The sequence below is a fragment of the Maylandia zebra genome, linkage group LG6 (assembly GCF_041146795.1).
Source record: "Maylandia zebra isolate NMK-2024a linkage group LG6, Mzebra_GT3a, whole genome shotgun sequence".
NCBI lineage: Eukaryota > Metazoa > Chordata > Actinopteri > Cichliformes > Cichlidae > Maylandia > Maylandia zebra.
In genome coordinates this window covers 13,976,254-13,993,713 of record NC_135172.1, presented here as the reverse complement: position 1 = coordinate 13,993,713, position 17,460 = coordinate 13,976,254, and the positions used below count along the sequence as shown (strand labels likewise).

Genomic DNA, 17,460 nt, shown 5'->3' with positions numbered 1-17,460 from the left:
GTTGTACATAGGATGAGTGAGTAAATGTGCTTCCTCCCCCTGCTTCCTTCACAGGAAGACATTTCCAGTGAAAGGAGTAAGGGAAAAAAGAGGGCACTAAGCCTGGTTTTTCTTATCATGTCATGCTTATTCACTGAAAGAACATCATAATTGATAAAAAAAAAAAAAAAAGCACACCCAAACCTCCTTTAACATCCAACTTGTCTTCTTACATTAAACTTGTCTCAGTCCTGTGTAAGCCCCAGTAGAAAGTGTTTCTCCCCCGCTGATGAAATAAGTAATGCTTGTAAACCACTTAAAATATATATCTTGTGCTAAACATAATTAAGGCTGGTGTAATGTCCTCCCTTGTGTTTGTTATTGTTGGAATCACTTCAGTGTGTGAGGCTGGCTGTTTAGCTGTTCTTTAAAGACCTTTCATATTGTACACTTTTAGCCCTGCGATAGACCGGCAGCATGTTCAGGAGTACCCCGCTTCTCATCCCATGATAGCTAAGATAGGCTCCAGCAGCCACCCGCAAGCCTGATAGGATCTCCATTATCTTGAGCTAAAATCAAATTCAAATTCAAATTACTGGATGAATGGATAAAAAGTAACACATGTAACCATTTTTCTCAGCAAAACAATATTCTTCTATGATGTTTATAAATAGCTATGATGTAACAAATTAATAAATCATCAAAGTAGCTTGACTCGTCAAAAAATGTGATTTGGAAATCTTGGACATTCTGAAAATCAGAAGTTAAATCCCTTTTCTTACTGGAAGGAATGCATTGCTTTCCTGTGAAGCTGCGCTTAGAGCAGGCCTTTCCTTTATGGCATAATCCCCACAGTCATGTGCACAACAAGAACTTCCGATGAACAAGCCTGACACCACGCTTTTTTTCCAAGTTGCCATGGGGAAAATCTGCGCATATAAAAACACTTCCAGAGGAAACATCTGCCCTTTTTATGGTCACAAGAGTTCATGATGAACTGCAAAACTTTCAAAACAAGTTCAACATGGTGTTTCATTTCCTTTATATCCTTTTATTTGGTAAACTCAGCAAAACTGCTTGAATAAGTTCAAAACTACATGACTACAAGATCTAACGGTCTTTTCAAGAAAACATTGTAAACAAATGTCAAGATGTGACCCTGTGAAGACTTCCCAAAACTGGTGCCAGGAGTCTAGCAGTCCATCTGAACAAAAGGCTCTTATACTTAAACAGATATACGTGTGTTTGCTATACCATATATCAGCAAGAGAAGATACGACCTCTCCTAGAAGGTGTGTGATCTATGCCAGAACCCAATGAAGAGGAGTGAACGCACCCCCCTCTTCATGTTACACAGAGTTGTTACAGACCTCCTAGGATGAGACATTCTTTCAATCTACAAATGGTTACATACTTCTAAGCATATATATAAATATATATTTCTGGGCATAAATGACAATCCAACAATACAAATCTAACAAAAACACTTCCACTTTGGTAGAGCTGATGGTGTTATAGGAAGGAAGACTAACTGATGTGCTGAATCGGTGGCAAAGATTAAGAGGTGTGGCCCAATACTATTGACCGAAGTGTCAAAAGAAGAGCTTCAAGAAGACTGTTCCTAAAATCTATTTATAGAAATGACAATGAAAACTTGCCTGGAGCTCAGGCTGTGTTGAGGAATAAATGTGGCGACACTAAATGTCAACTTTCAAGTTCACTGGAATTCTGCAAACACATTTTTTCCTTACAGTGTATGCCCAAGTATGTTTGCACACGTTTCAATAAATCATTGCATCTATTTATCATTAATATATAAAATATAAATATGTGTAGTTCAGGTCTCTTGCGCAGCCCTGTAGTTTATAAATAATATATTATAACAATGTAAGCACACCCCCTTTAATCCAACCCTAAGTAAACGCTACACTTTCAACAAGCGCTTCTTGATGACGTAAGTGGCTGCATTGCGCCTGGCGTTGTCCTTGGATACGGGATTTCTCCTCTTAGCTTGTTTCGCTAAGAAGATTGGACTCCGTCTTTGCTCGCTTGGCTGATGTTTTGTCGGTGTAGGCTCACAGAAGTTGCCTCTTAGTATAACTGATAGGAGTGGGACAGCATGAGCGGTATCGACTACAGCGTGTGGGACCACATCTACGTGTCAGACGATGAAGATGTCACGTGCCCGTTCGTGGACACTCCGAGCTTGTTCAGAATGAGACACCGGGTCAGCAGTGACAGTAGTGCTAGCCGTGAAGTTTGGAGTGCTACACCTGGTTAGTCTTCCCACTAGTAAACCTGTAGTAGCAAACCGAGAGGGAGTAGACAGTTTGAGCAGCCGGTGTTACTTATGTGTAAATATACAGCGGATATACGCAATTCGGCTGCAGGCTTATTTTAAGCCTTTAGTTTCGTAAAGGCAGCCACCGATAGAGAAAGAAAAAGCAACGCTGTGTGTGAGATAGTGAGGTAATTCTGTAAAGTTTTGGGGGGTTTCCATATACTTTGCTGTTGGGTAACATCAGGTTATTTTAAAAGGGGAAATTACTTGAAATCCTTTAGCATCTGAAACATGGTAAACAACAAGGCATTTGAAGGAAGAAGGCAAAAATAAAAAATAAAAAATACTAAAAGAGGAAGACAGCTCTTAAAGAGAAGTCCACTGCCAAATTAACAACAACAAAAAATGTTTCCAAAGTCAAAAAAAGAACCACTAGAAGAGATTAAAAGTTTACTTTAAATGATCAAAACATACAAATGAAACCTGCAGTGTCATTTAACAGGAAATGTAACATGTAGCATGTAAAGATCTGCTCCTGATCTCCAAAGTAATAATAGGCTTTCCTGGAGCTTTCAGTCCCCTCCTACACTCTGCTTGATGAGCTTTTCCTGAGCTTTCTAATGCACTCTCAGAGTCTTCATCTCTTTAATGGTAAACACATTAAAAGTATGCTCATCTAAAATGTGTATTGTACACTGAAGAGATGTCACATGTTTAATGTTCGACAGCAGTTTTACTTCTCTGCTTTTCATTTTAAGTTTGAAACGCATGCCAGGATTTTGAGAAGAAAATTAATCTAAATGACATTAGTTAGAAGGTAAAAAGGAGTTTGTGTAAGTAAGATTAAAGTGCGTTTGCTACAGTAACACTGTTGGTCAGACTGTGTCTGTCTGTGGAAACTGGCTCTGATAAGCTTATCTCATTGTTACCGTAGAAAGTGAAAGGTTCTAGAGAAACTTTCATTTCAGTATTTCCCTGGCTTCTGTTGCCTATTGTGTCACCTGTTTGTTTTTTTTAACACTTTACAGTTTGAAACATAAAAACTTTCCAGGATAACGGGAAAGTTTTTACATTAATACCACTGTGTTTGAAATGTTAACTGTGGAGAAGAAAATTCCAGTTAGATTTTTTGAACTGTGCGACTGTATAAATGTGACCACATCATGTAAACTCACTCATGCACTTACACAGTGTCAATAAAGCTCCCAAAAGTCAAGGCAAGAATTTGTTCAGAGACTGTTGAACTCAGACTCCAGTTGGAGTTCAATGACCTTGTTTTCCCGTCTGCACTGCAAACACATTTAAAACTAAAAGAGGCCAAAGGGCTGTGAAACAAGCTCTGAGGTCTCATGATTGCGGTTATTTGTCACCTTGTTGGTCGCTCTGTAGATTTCATTCTTCTGCGTAAGCTGAGCCAATCATGTGCTACCTTTTTCAGTCAGGAAGGAACATGTCATGGAGACACATGAGATATGTGAAAAAAAAATGGCAACACAGCTTCTGTAAATAGAACATTTCAGCAGTCAGTGCACTCTGTGCTGCTGTTTATTTTTAATGTGACTGCTTGCGCTGCCAAAAAAAAAAAACCCAAGCACATGCAGTTCATCTGTAAGGTTTGGGCTGCAGTACAACCTTGTACTAAAGTACCACTCAACAGGTTTCCATAGATATTATGTTCTGTTGGACACGAGTTACCATGGTGATAAAGCTTGGTTGAAGAGCACCACCTTCGACACAATAACAACTCTTAACGGTAGATTCACACAGGGAGAAATAAAACAAAATAATGTGATGCTATAAATATATCCAGCTGTTTCTATGTGCAGTGTTGAGCAAAAGTCTGAATCTGTGCCTTTGTTCTATTCAGGTATGCTTTTACTGCACTGGCAGTGTTTTTGAGATCAGTGTCGTGGTGAAAAATGAAGCCGATAGCTGAACTGCAAATGAGTGAAAAAGCAGTTAGTGTCCTAAGAAAATCCTTTAAACCTTTAAGAAATCCTGAAGAGCTATTACTCAAGACCACTTTTAAAAAGGACAAGAAACTCTGGCCCCTGGAAGCAAAACATAAAGAAAAGAGTAGTAGCCCAGCACTTTTTTCACTGTTCTTTTAAGCCTGTTATTAGCACACAGTACCTTTAATATAACGGTCAACCAACAAATCATCAGTGCATACACACAAGCACTACAGATATCACGTTAGATATACTAAAAAGAAACGTGTCAAAGCCAAAACTGTAGCAACCAAAGCACGGCCGTGTCATCTCAATGATATTCTTTTTGGCAGCGGTCAGTCAAAGAGCATACAAACATGCTCGTTTGCTCTTCTTTTTAAATGCAGTCGTGCGCTACCAGAAGTACCAGATGTTATTCTTGACCACTTCACTACCAGAAGTGGTCAAGAATAATATAATCTATAATCTATTATAACACAGCTCAGTCTTTCTTTTTTGTGGCTCAGAGAAAATATTGTGAGGCAACTTAAACTTATTGACCTTTGATCTTTCTCCTACATCAGGTATTGATTTTTTCTGTAGTTTTTAAATTCATTAAAATTCTTTAAAACTACAGAAAAGCAGTACCTGATGCAGGGAACTGCATTTGTACTTTTTTCCTATTATGCCATCTTTAAAGTGGGCCTGCAAAGCCCTTTTTCAGCTTCAGCTTTTTATTCTTAGACTTTGGAAGACTAGCTTGACATGATTCATAGATTAAAAATTTTCTCATTGACCATAAACAGCACCTCACTGCGTCCACTTCCTTGCTTTAAAGTCAGATTTCATCTGATTGGCTGCACCATTAAAAGCAGAAGGTTTAAATAGCTGGTGGGTGGGGCTTATGGTCTCACTGCCAAACCTACATGCCTGAGGTAACCATATTAGGATATCATTTGTCTTTGATAACAAACAGTCTGAAGTATAGTAAAAAACTGCCAGAGATTGAGCGATTAAAGGCGTGTCAGCTCTCTGGGTTACATACACTCACAGTGGGCCAACATTAAATTTGACACATTAAACAGGATACTTCTTATTTAAATATACTTATTGTATGTTTTCTCCCTACACAGTGTCCATATAGCTCTTGTCTTGGTGTCCCTGTTTCACTTTTAAATCACTTGTGCTTTCAGCTCGGTCTCTGCCTCATGTTTATTTTACTTTTGTCTCTTTGCTCCCGTCCACTCGGGACCTCCACAACAGAGCCGGCTGGAGAAAATGGTAGAGTTTCAGCAGAGAGGGGAAGACCTGGAAACCAGCTTTGCAGAATGCAGGAGGCTATTAGAGGAAGCCCAGGGACGACTTGCATACCTAGAAGAAAGAATGAGGGAAGGAGGTGAGGATAAGGAGAGGGAGGCTGAGCTGAAAAAAGTCCAGACAGAAATAAAGAAACTGAAACAGGATGAGAAGTCCTTTGAGAAATTGCTAGAAGAACACCAAAAAGAAGAGAAGAAGCTGCCCTGGAATGTAGACACTATCAGCAAGGATGGTTTCAGCAAGGTAACGCAGGCCATCTGGGCCGCAGGATTTGTCAACTTTTCAGTTTCCTGATTTACATGTTGTCTTATCTTACTTTGCAGAGTGTGCTGAACTTTAAGCCTTTATCAAAGGAGGAAACTGGGGAGGAAAAGGTGGGGAACCACAAGAACTTTCTGAGGAAGTATGGGAAAGAAATCAAACTCTTTGGTAAGTGAGCTGGTTGTGTTTGTTGTGTTTCCCCCTATACTCCCACACAATGTTCTGCCTCACTACTTCCCTTATCTCGCTCTCTTCCACTGCTCTCCTCCTCCACCCGGTGGAAAATACGTGTCATTCGGAGTCTACAAATACATTTTTACTCATTGTCCCAGAGGTTTCAAAGACACTAAATTTATCATGGGCTCTGGACAGTCCTGTAGCTACAAGTTGTTAAATGTGTTGTAACGTGCAGTTTCTACTCTAAGAAACACTGAATGAGTGAGCTTCTTTACAGTGACAAAAAAGGGGATGGTTTACTGGTCTGGCCCACTTAAGATCACAGAGAGCCGGATGTGACCTGCTCTAAACCGACACAGCTTTTACTTGCAGTTTACTAACAGGATATAACCAATAAAATTTTTTTTTTTTTTTTTTTTTGTGTCCCGTTTGGATCTTTAGCCATCAGAATTGTTGTCTTAAGGCCAAGAAAGATGCCAAGCGGATTTATTTTACCAAGTGGATCATCATGGCCTTGCCATATTGGTCCATTTGATTGACCTTTATTAGAATTATGTATTTATTTTATATTCAGTTGCTACAAACGGGACAGGACAGGGAGAAAGAATGAAAGAAAGAGAGGGAGAGAAAGAAAACCAAAGGGGAGAAGAGACGGTGAGAAGGGGGGGAAGAAAAACAAAAAAACAAAAAAACAAAAAAAAAACACCTCGGTCACCTGTATGGAGAAAAAAACAGAAGAGAAAGCAAACAACAAAGAGCAACATAGTAAAAAAAAAACGGCACCATCACAATAAACTAGCTAGCAGCAGATATCAGTAGATACTAAATAATAAACGATATTGTGCAGCACGCAAGATAGACAGCGCACAATGTGCTTTGAGGCAGCAGCCAAGAAAGCTGTAGTCCGCGTCTGTGAATACCCGTGTGTACGCCTGTGTGCATACCTGTGTGGATCAGCATGCTTGCATTCCAAAGGTTTCTCCATGTAACGATCTGCTAGGGAGTGTGGGGGGGCCACAGCCCCGTCCTCCAGGGTATGAAGCAGGTATGGAGGAGATCAAAACTCCAGACATCCAGAGGCCCCCAGAACACAAGAGACCAAGGAAGACCAACAGAGGGGCAGCCGCGCCACTGTCCCAGAAAGAGCTGAGGAGAGTCCCAGATGAGGGCTCACTCAGCAGCCGCGGAGCAGAAGCCAGGGGGAGTTGCAGTGACGCGCCCATGAGCTCCGCCGGCAGCCAGCCGTGCCTGAGTGACCGAGCCCCAGGCCGAGAGGCCGGGGGCACCCCACCTCTGAAGTGGCCCGAGCGAGCCCCAGGCTCCAGGCCCCGATAAGCGGCCGTCAAGGAGTGAGCCGGTGTGTACCCGGACGCCCACCCCCACACACAAAGAACCACTAACGCACCGATGTCTGAGGGAGTCCGCCACTGGCAGGGGAAGTGGTGGTGGGTGGAGATAGGCCTCCAAACCTTGGAGGGCCTGAGATGTCCCCAGAGAGGTGGCGTCTGATACCCAACCTGACATATAGACACAGACATACAGGCACACACAGATACAAACATCCATTCCCACCCTCATGCTCTCATATGCACTTACTGCACCCAGACCCAGGTGGTGTTACCCTTTTCCCTGCGGTGGGGAGAGGCAGACCGCCCCGACTCCGCAGCAGCAGGGAGGCCCCACACTCCAGACCGCAGTCGGACGGCCAACTCCTCCTCCTAGCCCCCCCGCTCCAGCAGGCCGCAGAGAACGGGGGTGAGAGAAGACTCCAAACCTCCCTCCGCCCGCTCATTGTAGTGTTGATGCATGTGTGTTCTAAGGTGCATTTAAAACCCAGGAGGGCATGGAGCTACCTGCCAGAGAGCAGCAGGTAAGCGCATGGTCCCTCCTGCTAGCCCTCAATGTCTACGTGTATTTAACCTTGAGAGGTGGGCAACGACGCCAGGGGTGAGGTGTACACCCTGATGGTAATTTGGACTCCGTGTATCGTGCCCACCCCCAAGATCCTATATGTATGTGTAATGAGAGTGTGAGTAATGTGAATGTCTAAGTTGTGGGATAAAATTGAGGCAGAGGCAGCCAGAAGGGGACAGAGGGGGGGGGTAGCCTCCTCTGCACCCTGGTGACATACCCCTACTCCAAGGCCCTGCATGTGTGGGTGGTTGTGGTGCAGCGGGAAGGGGGAGGCAGCTGGAGATGGGGAGGGAAGGAAGGGAGGGGCAGGTGACCCCTCCCTGGGGCCAGCTCCCCCGCTGACCCCAGTAGGCACTCCCATACTCCGCGACCCGCCAGGGAAAGGGGGCCCAGGCCCATCCAGACCGGGGCCCAGCGCAGCAGCGCCCCCCGGCCCCACAGAGCCCGGGACAGTCCACCCAACCCCACCACAGAGAAAACTGCACCCACCCCACCATCCACTCATCTTCCAGACTACATGAGACAATAGACGCCCAGGCTGAGATCTTCCTCCACCTCTCCTGTATCTCCCCCTCCTGCAGAGAGTTCCTGAGGAGAGGAAAGCTCCTGCAAGGTGTGACAATCTCCCCCACCAGTTGAAGAGCCCCCCTGGCGGCTCGACGCACCGGCGGCACCCTGCGCCAGGGATGGGCCCCCATGCACCCACCCGCCCACAACACCGGCAACACACAAACCAGGACCCAAGGCCCCGAAGCCCGGCCAGGGCCCCAGCCCAGAGACGGAGCGCCCCCAGAACCTCACGCCCATCCCGGACCCACCCAGGGGCAGACAGGCTACCAGGTCAGTAACCCACGTCCATCAGCACAGACCCTCCCCTAGCCCCGCTGCACGCAGCCACGAGGAAACAGTCACCCGAGAGCCAAAAGAGCCCCCAACCGGACATGACCGCTACCCCGGGTTGAGCCCCCCAAGGAAGATGCCTCCGGGGAACCCCCCGACGCCCTAAGCTTGTCCCTACCCCCACACCAATCACAACAGTGACGGTGGGACCAAACTATGACCCCCCACCCCCACTAGGTGATGGAGCTGATCAAAGGAGCCCAGAGCAATTGATCTGATGTGGTGGCAGAGGCTGTATCAAGACTAATGTAATCTAATAGATAATTTCTATATTGGTTAGAATTAAGATTATTTTTATTTTTCCAGTTCATGAGGACTGTTTTCTTGGCTATGCATAGGGCAGTGGAAACCATATGGGCGATATTCTTATCTGAAGTGACATTATCTAAGCTGCCCAACAAACACACTGAGGGGGAAGTTGGAATGTTACATTTCAGACACTTTGATAAGTCTTCACATATCTCGCGCCAAAACTTTTGCACTGGTGGACAGAACCAAAGAGCGTGAATATAATTGTCTGGTGTATTGCCTTGACAGTGTGAGCAGTTGTTGGAAGATGTAAAGCCCATCTTGAACATCCGATGACCTGTATAGTGCACTCTATGTAGTATTTTGTATTGTATTAATTGTAGACTGGGATTTTTAATCAATTTAAAGGTTTTTAAGCATACCTGAGACCAGAAGTTTTGGTCTAAGCTGACTGATAAATCTGCTTCCCACTTTGCAATAGGAAGGGATATTGATTCATCTAATTTAGAAAGTGTTCTGTATATTTTAGATAATAATTTGGGGGATTTAAGAGTAAGGAAATGTGCCGCACTTGGTGGTGTTTGTAATTCAACTTGACTGAGGTTAAATGTCTTTTTTACTATGGATTTAATTTGTTGATATTCTAAAAATCTTTTCTTGTTGATCCCATATTGTGCAACTAGTCTGTCAAATGGGATAAATTCTGTTCCCTCTAATATATGTTCTAAGTATTTAATTCCTTTACAACTCCATTCTGGGAAATTAATCATATTATTGTTTTGTAATATGTCAGGGTTATTCCAGATAGGTGTACGTTTGCATGGGATTAATGAAGACTCCTTTATTTTTAGAAACTCCCACCATGCTGTCAGAGAGAAGCTGATGTTGATACTTTTAAAGCATTCATGTCTTTTGATGTTTGAGCTAATAAATAGTAGGTCTGAAATCTCTAGATCCTTGCATAGTGCCTGTTCAACATCTAGCCAGGGCTCATCTAAGAAGGTATGTTTTGACCATTCTGAGATGAACTGAAGCCTGTTGGCTAAGAAGTATTGGTGAAAATTAGGCAGATCTAATCCTCCTCTATCCTTGGTTCTTTGTAGCGTTTTTAAGCTGATACGCGGGGGTTTATCTTTCCAAAGGAACTTAGAAATATATGAATCCAGAGATCTGAACCAATCTTGTGATGGTTTGTTAGGGATAATCAAAAATAAGTAATTTATTTTTGGCAAGATCATCATTTTTATAGTGGCGACCCTTCCCATGAGTGATATGGGTAAAGATTTCCATCTAGTCAGATCGCCTTCTACTTTCTTTAGAAGTGGGATGTGGTTTAATTTAGTTAAGTCTGAAAGCTTAGGAGAAACATTAATACCTAAATATTTAATATTTCCGGATTGCAGTGGGGCAGGAGCAGTTAATGGGGAGAACTGTAGATTTTGGCCAGTTAATTGAATAATCTGAAACTCTTGAAAACCAGTTTATTAGAGTAATTACCTCAGAGAGGTTGGTTTGTGTGTTTTGCAGAAAAAGCAACACATCATCCGCATAGAGACTGATTTTATGTTCTATGTTCTTACATTTTATGCCCTTAATTGTTGTAGCCTGTCTAAATGCTGCTGCTAGAGGTTCGATAAAAATTGCAAAAAGTGAAGGGGAGAGTGGGCATCCCTGTCTGGTGCCCCTCAGGAGACAGAAGCTGGAGGATGTCTGGTCATTTGTTCTGATACGAGCTGTTGGGGAATTGTATAATATTCTTATCCAGTTTATGAAAGAGTTTCCAAAACCAAATTTGTGTAAAGTTGCGAATAAAAATTTCCAGTTAACTCTGTCAAATGCTTTTTCTGCATCTAGAGATAATATTATGGTTTCGATGTTTTTATTGTATGAGTAGTCTATTAAATTAAGTAATCTACGAGTGTTTGTTGAGGAGTGCCGACCTTTTATGAAACCAGTTTGGTCAGGGTGAATTAAGAGGGGGGTCATTTTCTCTAATCTCTTTGAGAGAGCTTTGCAGATTATTTTAAGGTCTACATTTAAAAGAGAAATTGGACGATAGCTTGAGGGAAATAAAGGGTCTTTGCCTGGTTTTAGCAGGAGACTAATGTTGGCAGAATTCATATTTGGTGGTAGTCTGCCATTTTCCTCGATTTCCTGCAACATTCCGTGGAATACTGGTGCCAGAATTGTCCAGAATTCTTTGTAGAATTCTGCAGGGAAGCCGTCTGGACCTGGAGCCTTATTATTGGGCATACTTATCAGGGCTTCCTGGAGTTCACTTGGCGTCAGTGGCGAATCCAGTTCCATTGCTTGACTGTCTAGTAATTTTGGAAGAGTTACGTTGTCAAGAAACAGATCAATTTCATTTTTAGATGGGTTTATTTGTGGTGAGTATAAAGTTTCATAGAAATCCCTAAAAATGTTGTTTATTCTTCCAGGATCATATATTGTGTTCCCCGATAAATCTTTAGCAGCACATATAGTTGTTTTTTCTTTATTTATTTTTAACTGGTTAGCTAGAAATCGACCTGATTTGTTACTGTGTTCAAAATTCTGCAAGCGAAGTCTTTGTATAAGGAATTGTGTTTTTTTATTAATAGTTTCATTTAATTCTAGTTTTGTTTTGCGTATTTTGTTCAATGTTTCCTGATCTTGGTCGCACGCGTAGGCTTCTTCTAGTGATTTGATGGTTTTTTCTAATTCCTGAATATTTTTGTTTTCTTCTTTCTTTTTGTGTGATGAGAAAGAAATTATTTTAGCTCTCATCACAGCTTTCCCTGCTTCCCATAGAACAGAAGCAGATATTCCGGGAGTGTCATTAAAGTCTAAATATGAAGTCCATTCTTTTTTAAAATATTTAATAAAGTCTTCATCTTTAAGCAATGATGCATTAAATCTCCAGTTTTTACTTGGCGTAGTATTATTCTTGTGCATTAGTGTTAAAGATACAGGAGCATGATCGCTGACAGCTATAGGATGAATCTCAGTGTCTGAAATGTCACACAGCAGTGAGCTGCTGACCAGAAAATAATCCAGACGAGAGTAAGAGTGATGAACATGCGAGAAAAAAGTATATTCCTTACTGTTGGGGTGAAGGGAGCGCCATGCATCGCGAAGGCCAAAGTCGCTCATATACTGTTTGATTATATTTGTGGATTGACAATTGCGCTGAGTTCCTGTTGTGTTGAGCCTATCCATGTCTTCATTTAGTCCAAGGTTGAGGTCACCGCCAAGAATGAGTGTGCAATCGAGGTGTTCAGAGAGTGTACTAAAAAATCCGTGGAAGAATGAGGGTTCATCAACATTTGGACCATATATACTTTCAATACATAGTTTTTTGTTCAATATTGATAGATTAATAATTAGAAATCTACCCTCTGGATCTATAACTGTATCGAGTACTGTAAAATTAACATTTTTATGTATTAAAATTGCTACTCCCCGTTGTCTAGAATTATAACAGGCTGCAAACACGTTAGGAAACTCAGGTGTTTGAAGTTAGTTTAAACCTGTGACAGGTCTGTGAGTTTCTTGTAATAAAACAACATCTGCCTGTAGTTTTTTAAGCTGGTTAAATATCTTTAACCTCTTTCCTCTTTCCAATTAAATTTTTTTAAGTGTGGATTTCCTGTTTGTAAAATTATGCTTGGAGTGACATTAACAGGACCACACCCAGTAAAATATATCCTGAAGGGACTTCCACTCGCTCAGATTTCCTGCTGATTAAATGCCTTCAGCTTTTGTGTGCCAGAGTTCTTCTGAAACTAAACAAACTGGGGAGGGGTCATGGAGAAGGAGGGTGTTGGGTCTGTGTTTCCACAAGCCCCGCTAATTCTAGAGAATTTCTTTCATCATAGTTAAAACAATGTACAAATGGTAAACATAAAAATGACAATCATTTAACAATTCACTCTAACAGAGGGAGTATGTTTTTAACTGCGTCACATAGAAACGGATAAAGAGTAAAATTTAGTGTGTCCACACACTTTCTTAAAAAGATTCCCCTTTTCCTATCTTAGAAGCTCTCGATTTTTACGACTTATCTTATCAGCCCATATTAATGTTAATAATTATTATTGTTGTCACAGACTTAATGGAGTTCCCCTTAAAATGGGTTGTGTAAGCAGTCAAATATTTCTAAAAAAGGGATGAGTTGAGTACCAAGAACAGCAGTGATTTCGCAACTGGAGCCAGTATTTCAGTAACTGAAAGCAAAGGACTTACAAAGTGTTTGCTTTGTAAGTCCTTATACACACTGTTATACACAGTATACACTGTTACTGTAGTGGGTATTCATAATAAACATGGACAAAGTTTCAAACAATGAAGTTAGCATAGGAAAAAAGCTCAGGCTTTACGCTGCTCTGAACATTTTTCATACTCTTGCTCCTGATGTCACTGGCAGCGGATATCCCAATACTGTTTATTAAGAGCACAATAGTGGCTGTGAGCAGAAGAAATAACCAGCTGCTATGTTTATGAGAGCAGCTATTCAAAAGGAAGCTGGCTAAAATAAAGGGGAAAGAGCATTTTAATGGTGGTGACAGTGGGTGAGAAGAATTTTCCTGAGAACTGACAAAGCAATGAAAAGAAGTCCAAGATCTCATTTTGTAAGATCTAAAAATATTGAAGCTGATCTCTATTTCCATTCTTTTTTCAATCATATAACTTCAGGAGATGTGCTTGTGCTCAGCATAATGCTCAATACGATGGCGTCTTCCAGGGATGCTGCGGCGCTGGGATGACAGTCAGCAGTATCTGTCAGACCACCCGCACCTGGTGTGCGAAGAGACTGCTAATTACCTTGCTGTCATCTGTATCGAGTATGAGATAGATGAGGTGAGTGCAGTGAGGAGCGTGTGAGTGCGTGTTGAGGTTGAAATTCAGGCAGGTAGAGCCTTCAAAACTCTCAATATGCTTGCAGAAACACGCCCTGATGGAGCAGGTGGCCCACCAAGCCATCGTCATGCAGTTCATCTTGGATTTGGCTCGGACGCTGAAAGTTGACCCAAGAGGCTGCTTCAGACAGTTCTTCTCAAAGATCAAGGTATGCTACTTAAACATGCCTTACTGTGCAGTCGCTATGCTCAAGAGAATTCAGTCATTGTCATATGTGTGCATGTCCATGTCAGACTCTAGATAAGTCGTACCAAGATGCATTTGAGCATGAGCTGGAGATGCTAAAGGAGCGGGTCCGCAGTTCTGCACAGACTCATATGGAGAATGCTGTGAAAGAGTTGGAGGAGGAGGAAATACAGAAGAGACTGGGCCCAGGTTGTTTGGACCCTGTAGAGGTCTATGAATCGCTACCAAAGGTAGGCCATACATGCAGACACACTCTGGAGAGAGTTTTGGAACAGCAGTTTTTCATGCAAACTTCCCGCCCCCAGTCTCTTTCCTTGCTCTCTGTTTTCGTATCCCAGAGTTTGTAGCACACTCTCTTTGTTTTTCAGAATAATTCATGGGGCGTGTTTAGAAAGTCAAAGGTTCCTACACACACTGTAAGCTTCTGCAACATTTTATGCAATCGCACACTGCAGCTAAACACCTCACTGTCTTGTTGTTAAATTGCCTCAACTTTTAAACATTGTTAAAGTGTCCTAACTGTACACAGTAGCTCAGACGCTTTGTTTTGGTATACCAGGTGAAGCTAAAAGCCCAGAAAAGTCAAAACTACAAATTAGCTCAGAGAAGCTGTAATTATCCAGTGAGGAGTGGCTAGGAAGTGGAAGAAGAAATAACAGGCTTTTGAAGGATGGACGATGCAGTCTTCTTAAACGTAGATATATTTAGAGAATATAGCTTCTCCTTAACTATTTAAAATTTAACACATTCACACAACAAAGACGAGCTCCTCCTCCTTCATGCTACACTTGACACATGCTAACCCTGTTGTAGTCATAAAGTAAAGGCCTAATTATCCATGCAGTTTATGTTTTTTATAGATAATTACAGTCCTGTTGTTGGAATATTCTTCTCTTACTCGTTTTGTTTTTTGTTCTTTTTAAATCAAACAGACTTCAGCATTAAACCTAACCTTGATAAGTGATTCTACTTTGAACTCACACAACATTATATAATGTTATTCGGGGGGACTTAGTTGGTAATCTTAACTTGCATGTATTGTTCCGGCGTTCTCATTGGATGGATTGTTTATGCACCTTTACTTTAGCTTCACTGACGTTGTGTTTCACAGCCAAGGTTTCTTTTCAAAGACTGAAAGGTCATTAAAAGTCCCTCTCATCTCATGCCATAAAAAAGAAAAGCCTTGTTACTTTGATAATCGTGTAGTTTGTGCAAGTGATCGTGTTGCCATTTGGATAATCAGGTGAGTCGGTAGAATAAAGGTCAGCAGAGTGGACTCCACCTGTCAGACGTGTGTGCAGTGCAAGGTAAACACTAGCAGGTTTACATATGTGCTTCAAATAAGTTATGCTAACGTTTCCTTCTGTTCAAGAAAGCAAGTTCATATTAATATAAAAGGAGAAGAGTGATGAATTTATTGTCTCATAGGAGGTAAAGAGGAGCTTTCATGAGAAGAACATTCAGATGCTGCAAGAAGCTATGAGCAAGCTGGACCCTGAGGTGTGTGTGTGTCTCTGCCTAAAATAATTTATAGTCATTAAAAGCAGCCTGATCAGAAAGTTTCTGTGTTTGTTCTTGCTGTCTCAAACTGTTGTCACCATGTTTTTTCTGTCTATAGGAAGGAAAATACCACCTGAAGAGGTGTATTGACTCTGGATTGTGGGTCCCTGATTCCAGAGGGGATGAGGATGGGGAGGAAGATGGGGACCAGGAAGAGGATTAATAATACTTTATTATAAACCTAGTCAGTGTACCGACTGTGTGTTGTTATATAAGTGTTGTTTCTGGCTGCTTAGTTTTTAAATGTCTCCATGTTAAACTAAATCTAGTCAATTAACTGCATATACATATACTGTGAAATGTGCATTGTATATTTTTTAATAAAGGAGTATTTGAAGGTTAGTTTTAAAGAAGTATTTTTATGAATCAGTTCTTATTATTGTTACTGACAGTATTGACAGATTTATCCCTGCTGTTAATCATCTTTAAAAAGCCAGTTCTCTCAAACATGTTAATACAATCTATGTTTTGAAACTCTATAGTTACTCAGGATGTACTTTTAGTTTCACAGTTGTAGCTGGGTCACGTTTCTCTGCAGCTTATAAAAACACTCTTCTCTCTCAGTATGAACGCTTCATGTCACCGTCCATGTCAGGCGTAAAGAGCAGTTTTTTCTGCTTGGTTGTGTCTGTTGTCCCATTGTGGTCAACAGCGCCACCTAAAGTCGTATTTGGGGAAAGATGGCCGAGGCTGTGTGGTCGACAGCTTTTTTGTGATTGTTGAATCTTAAGTTCATTAAAGATGTAACTGTTAAATAATATATCAACAGAGAATGAGCTGGACACATGCATATAATCTTTATTATTTAGTTAACTTGAAATAAAGTTAATTCATTAATAGATGTGTCGATTGTTGCATTATTTTGATTTATTTATTTATTTTTATTCTTGCGAAACTTCATTAAAATTTTTTATGTTTTGGCAACATAGCTTTGATAAACTGTCGTGCCAGTGAAGCACCATTGGACTGGATTAAATTTGAATTTAAATATCAAGCTAAAGGCACAAGTTAAATGAATAAAGCAAAAAGAAAGATCCTGTACAAACACACATTTTATAGATTTATTCCAGTGACTGAAAAGGAAGTTACACTATATGTTACTCAAGCTCAACAAGTATTGAGTTTAGGTCATAAAAAAGTGTGCTGCTTTGAATTTAAAGAAAGACGTTTAACAGTGAGCAGGCTTATTATGCACTGATGACATCATATGAAATTTTAATACAGATAAATTTAAGTTTAGGGCTTTATAGTTCTTGAGAACATCAGCAGCCATCTGTGCTAACTCAGTGACATGAATCCAACATCTTTGTTTTTAATCCTCTTTCTCCATCTTTACTTCACACAGTCTATCGCAGCTTGTGTAATACCCTTCATAGCATGACAGAGGGCACTTTGATGCTTCACTGTTATCCCACACCCCACCCAAAGTGACATCAGATGGACACACTGAAACAAGAAAAATAGAAAAAAATCACTTTAAAAATAAAGAAAAGTTTACTAGAACGTGTTTAAGCTGGTGTAAGTTTATCTTGCTACTACTATGATTTTTCCAGTTTACAGTGACGGACACAAGACACAATATTTTATGCATATATGCTTGTTTTTATGACAGTGTATCATTGGTATGATGCACCTTATACCATAATACACCATATTATAAGTAAGTTGAGCCAAATATGCTGGCTCTTATCCAGCTATGTTTGAAACAATTCAGATTGAGCGCCTGAAAATCTGTGGAAACATTATCAGTTTATTGCTGCTTTTTGTGGGCTTTTGTGGTTAGGTGCGGACATTTCAGACTAAAAC

General features: G+C 41.2%; 1 protein-coding gene across 2 annotated transcripts; it reads left to right on the top strand.

Annotated features, from left to right (window-relative positions):
- The first annotated feature begins 1,940 nt into the window (after positions 1-1,940).
- Positions 1,941-16,491, top strand: cdc37 (cell division cycle 37 homolog (S. cerevisiae)). 2 transcript variants are annotated; one of them, XM_004569040.4, is made up of 8 exons: positions 1,941-2,206; positions 5,455-5,751; positions 5,832-5,937; positions 13,733-13,848; positions 13,934-14,056; positions 14,142-14,324; positions 15,523-15,594; positions 15,713-16,491. In XM_004569040.4, exons 1-8 carry the CDS (start codon positions 2,099-2,101, stop codon positions 15,815-15,817), a joined length of 1,110 nt encoding a protein of 369 aa, XP_004569097.2. In that variant the 5' UTR covers positions 1,941-2,098; the 3' UTR covers positions 15,818-16,491. The 2 variants fall into 2 exon arrangements, with proteins under 2 accessions (XP_004569097.2, XP_004569098.2); XM_004569041.4 differs by having other exon boundaries at positions 1,942-2,255.
- The last annotated feature ends 969 nt before the right edge of the window (positions 16,492-17,460 follow it).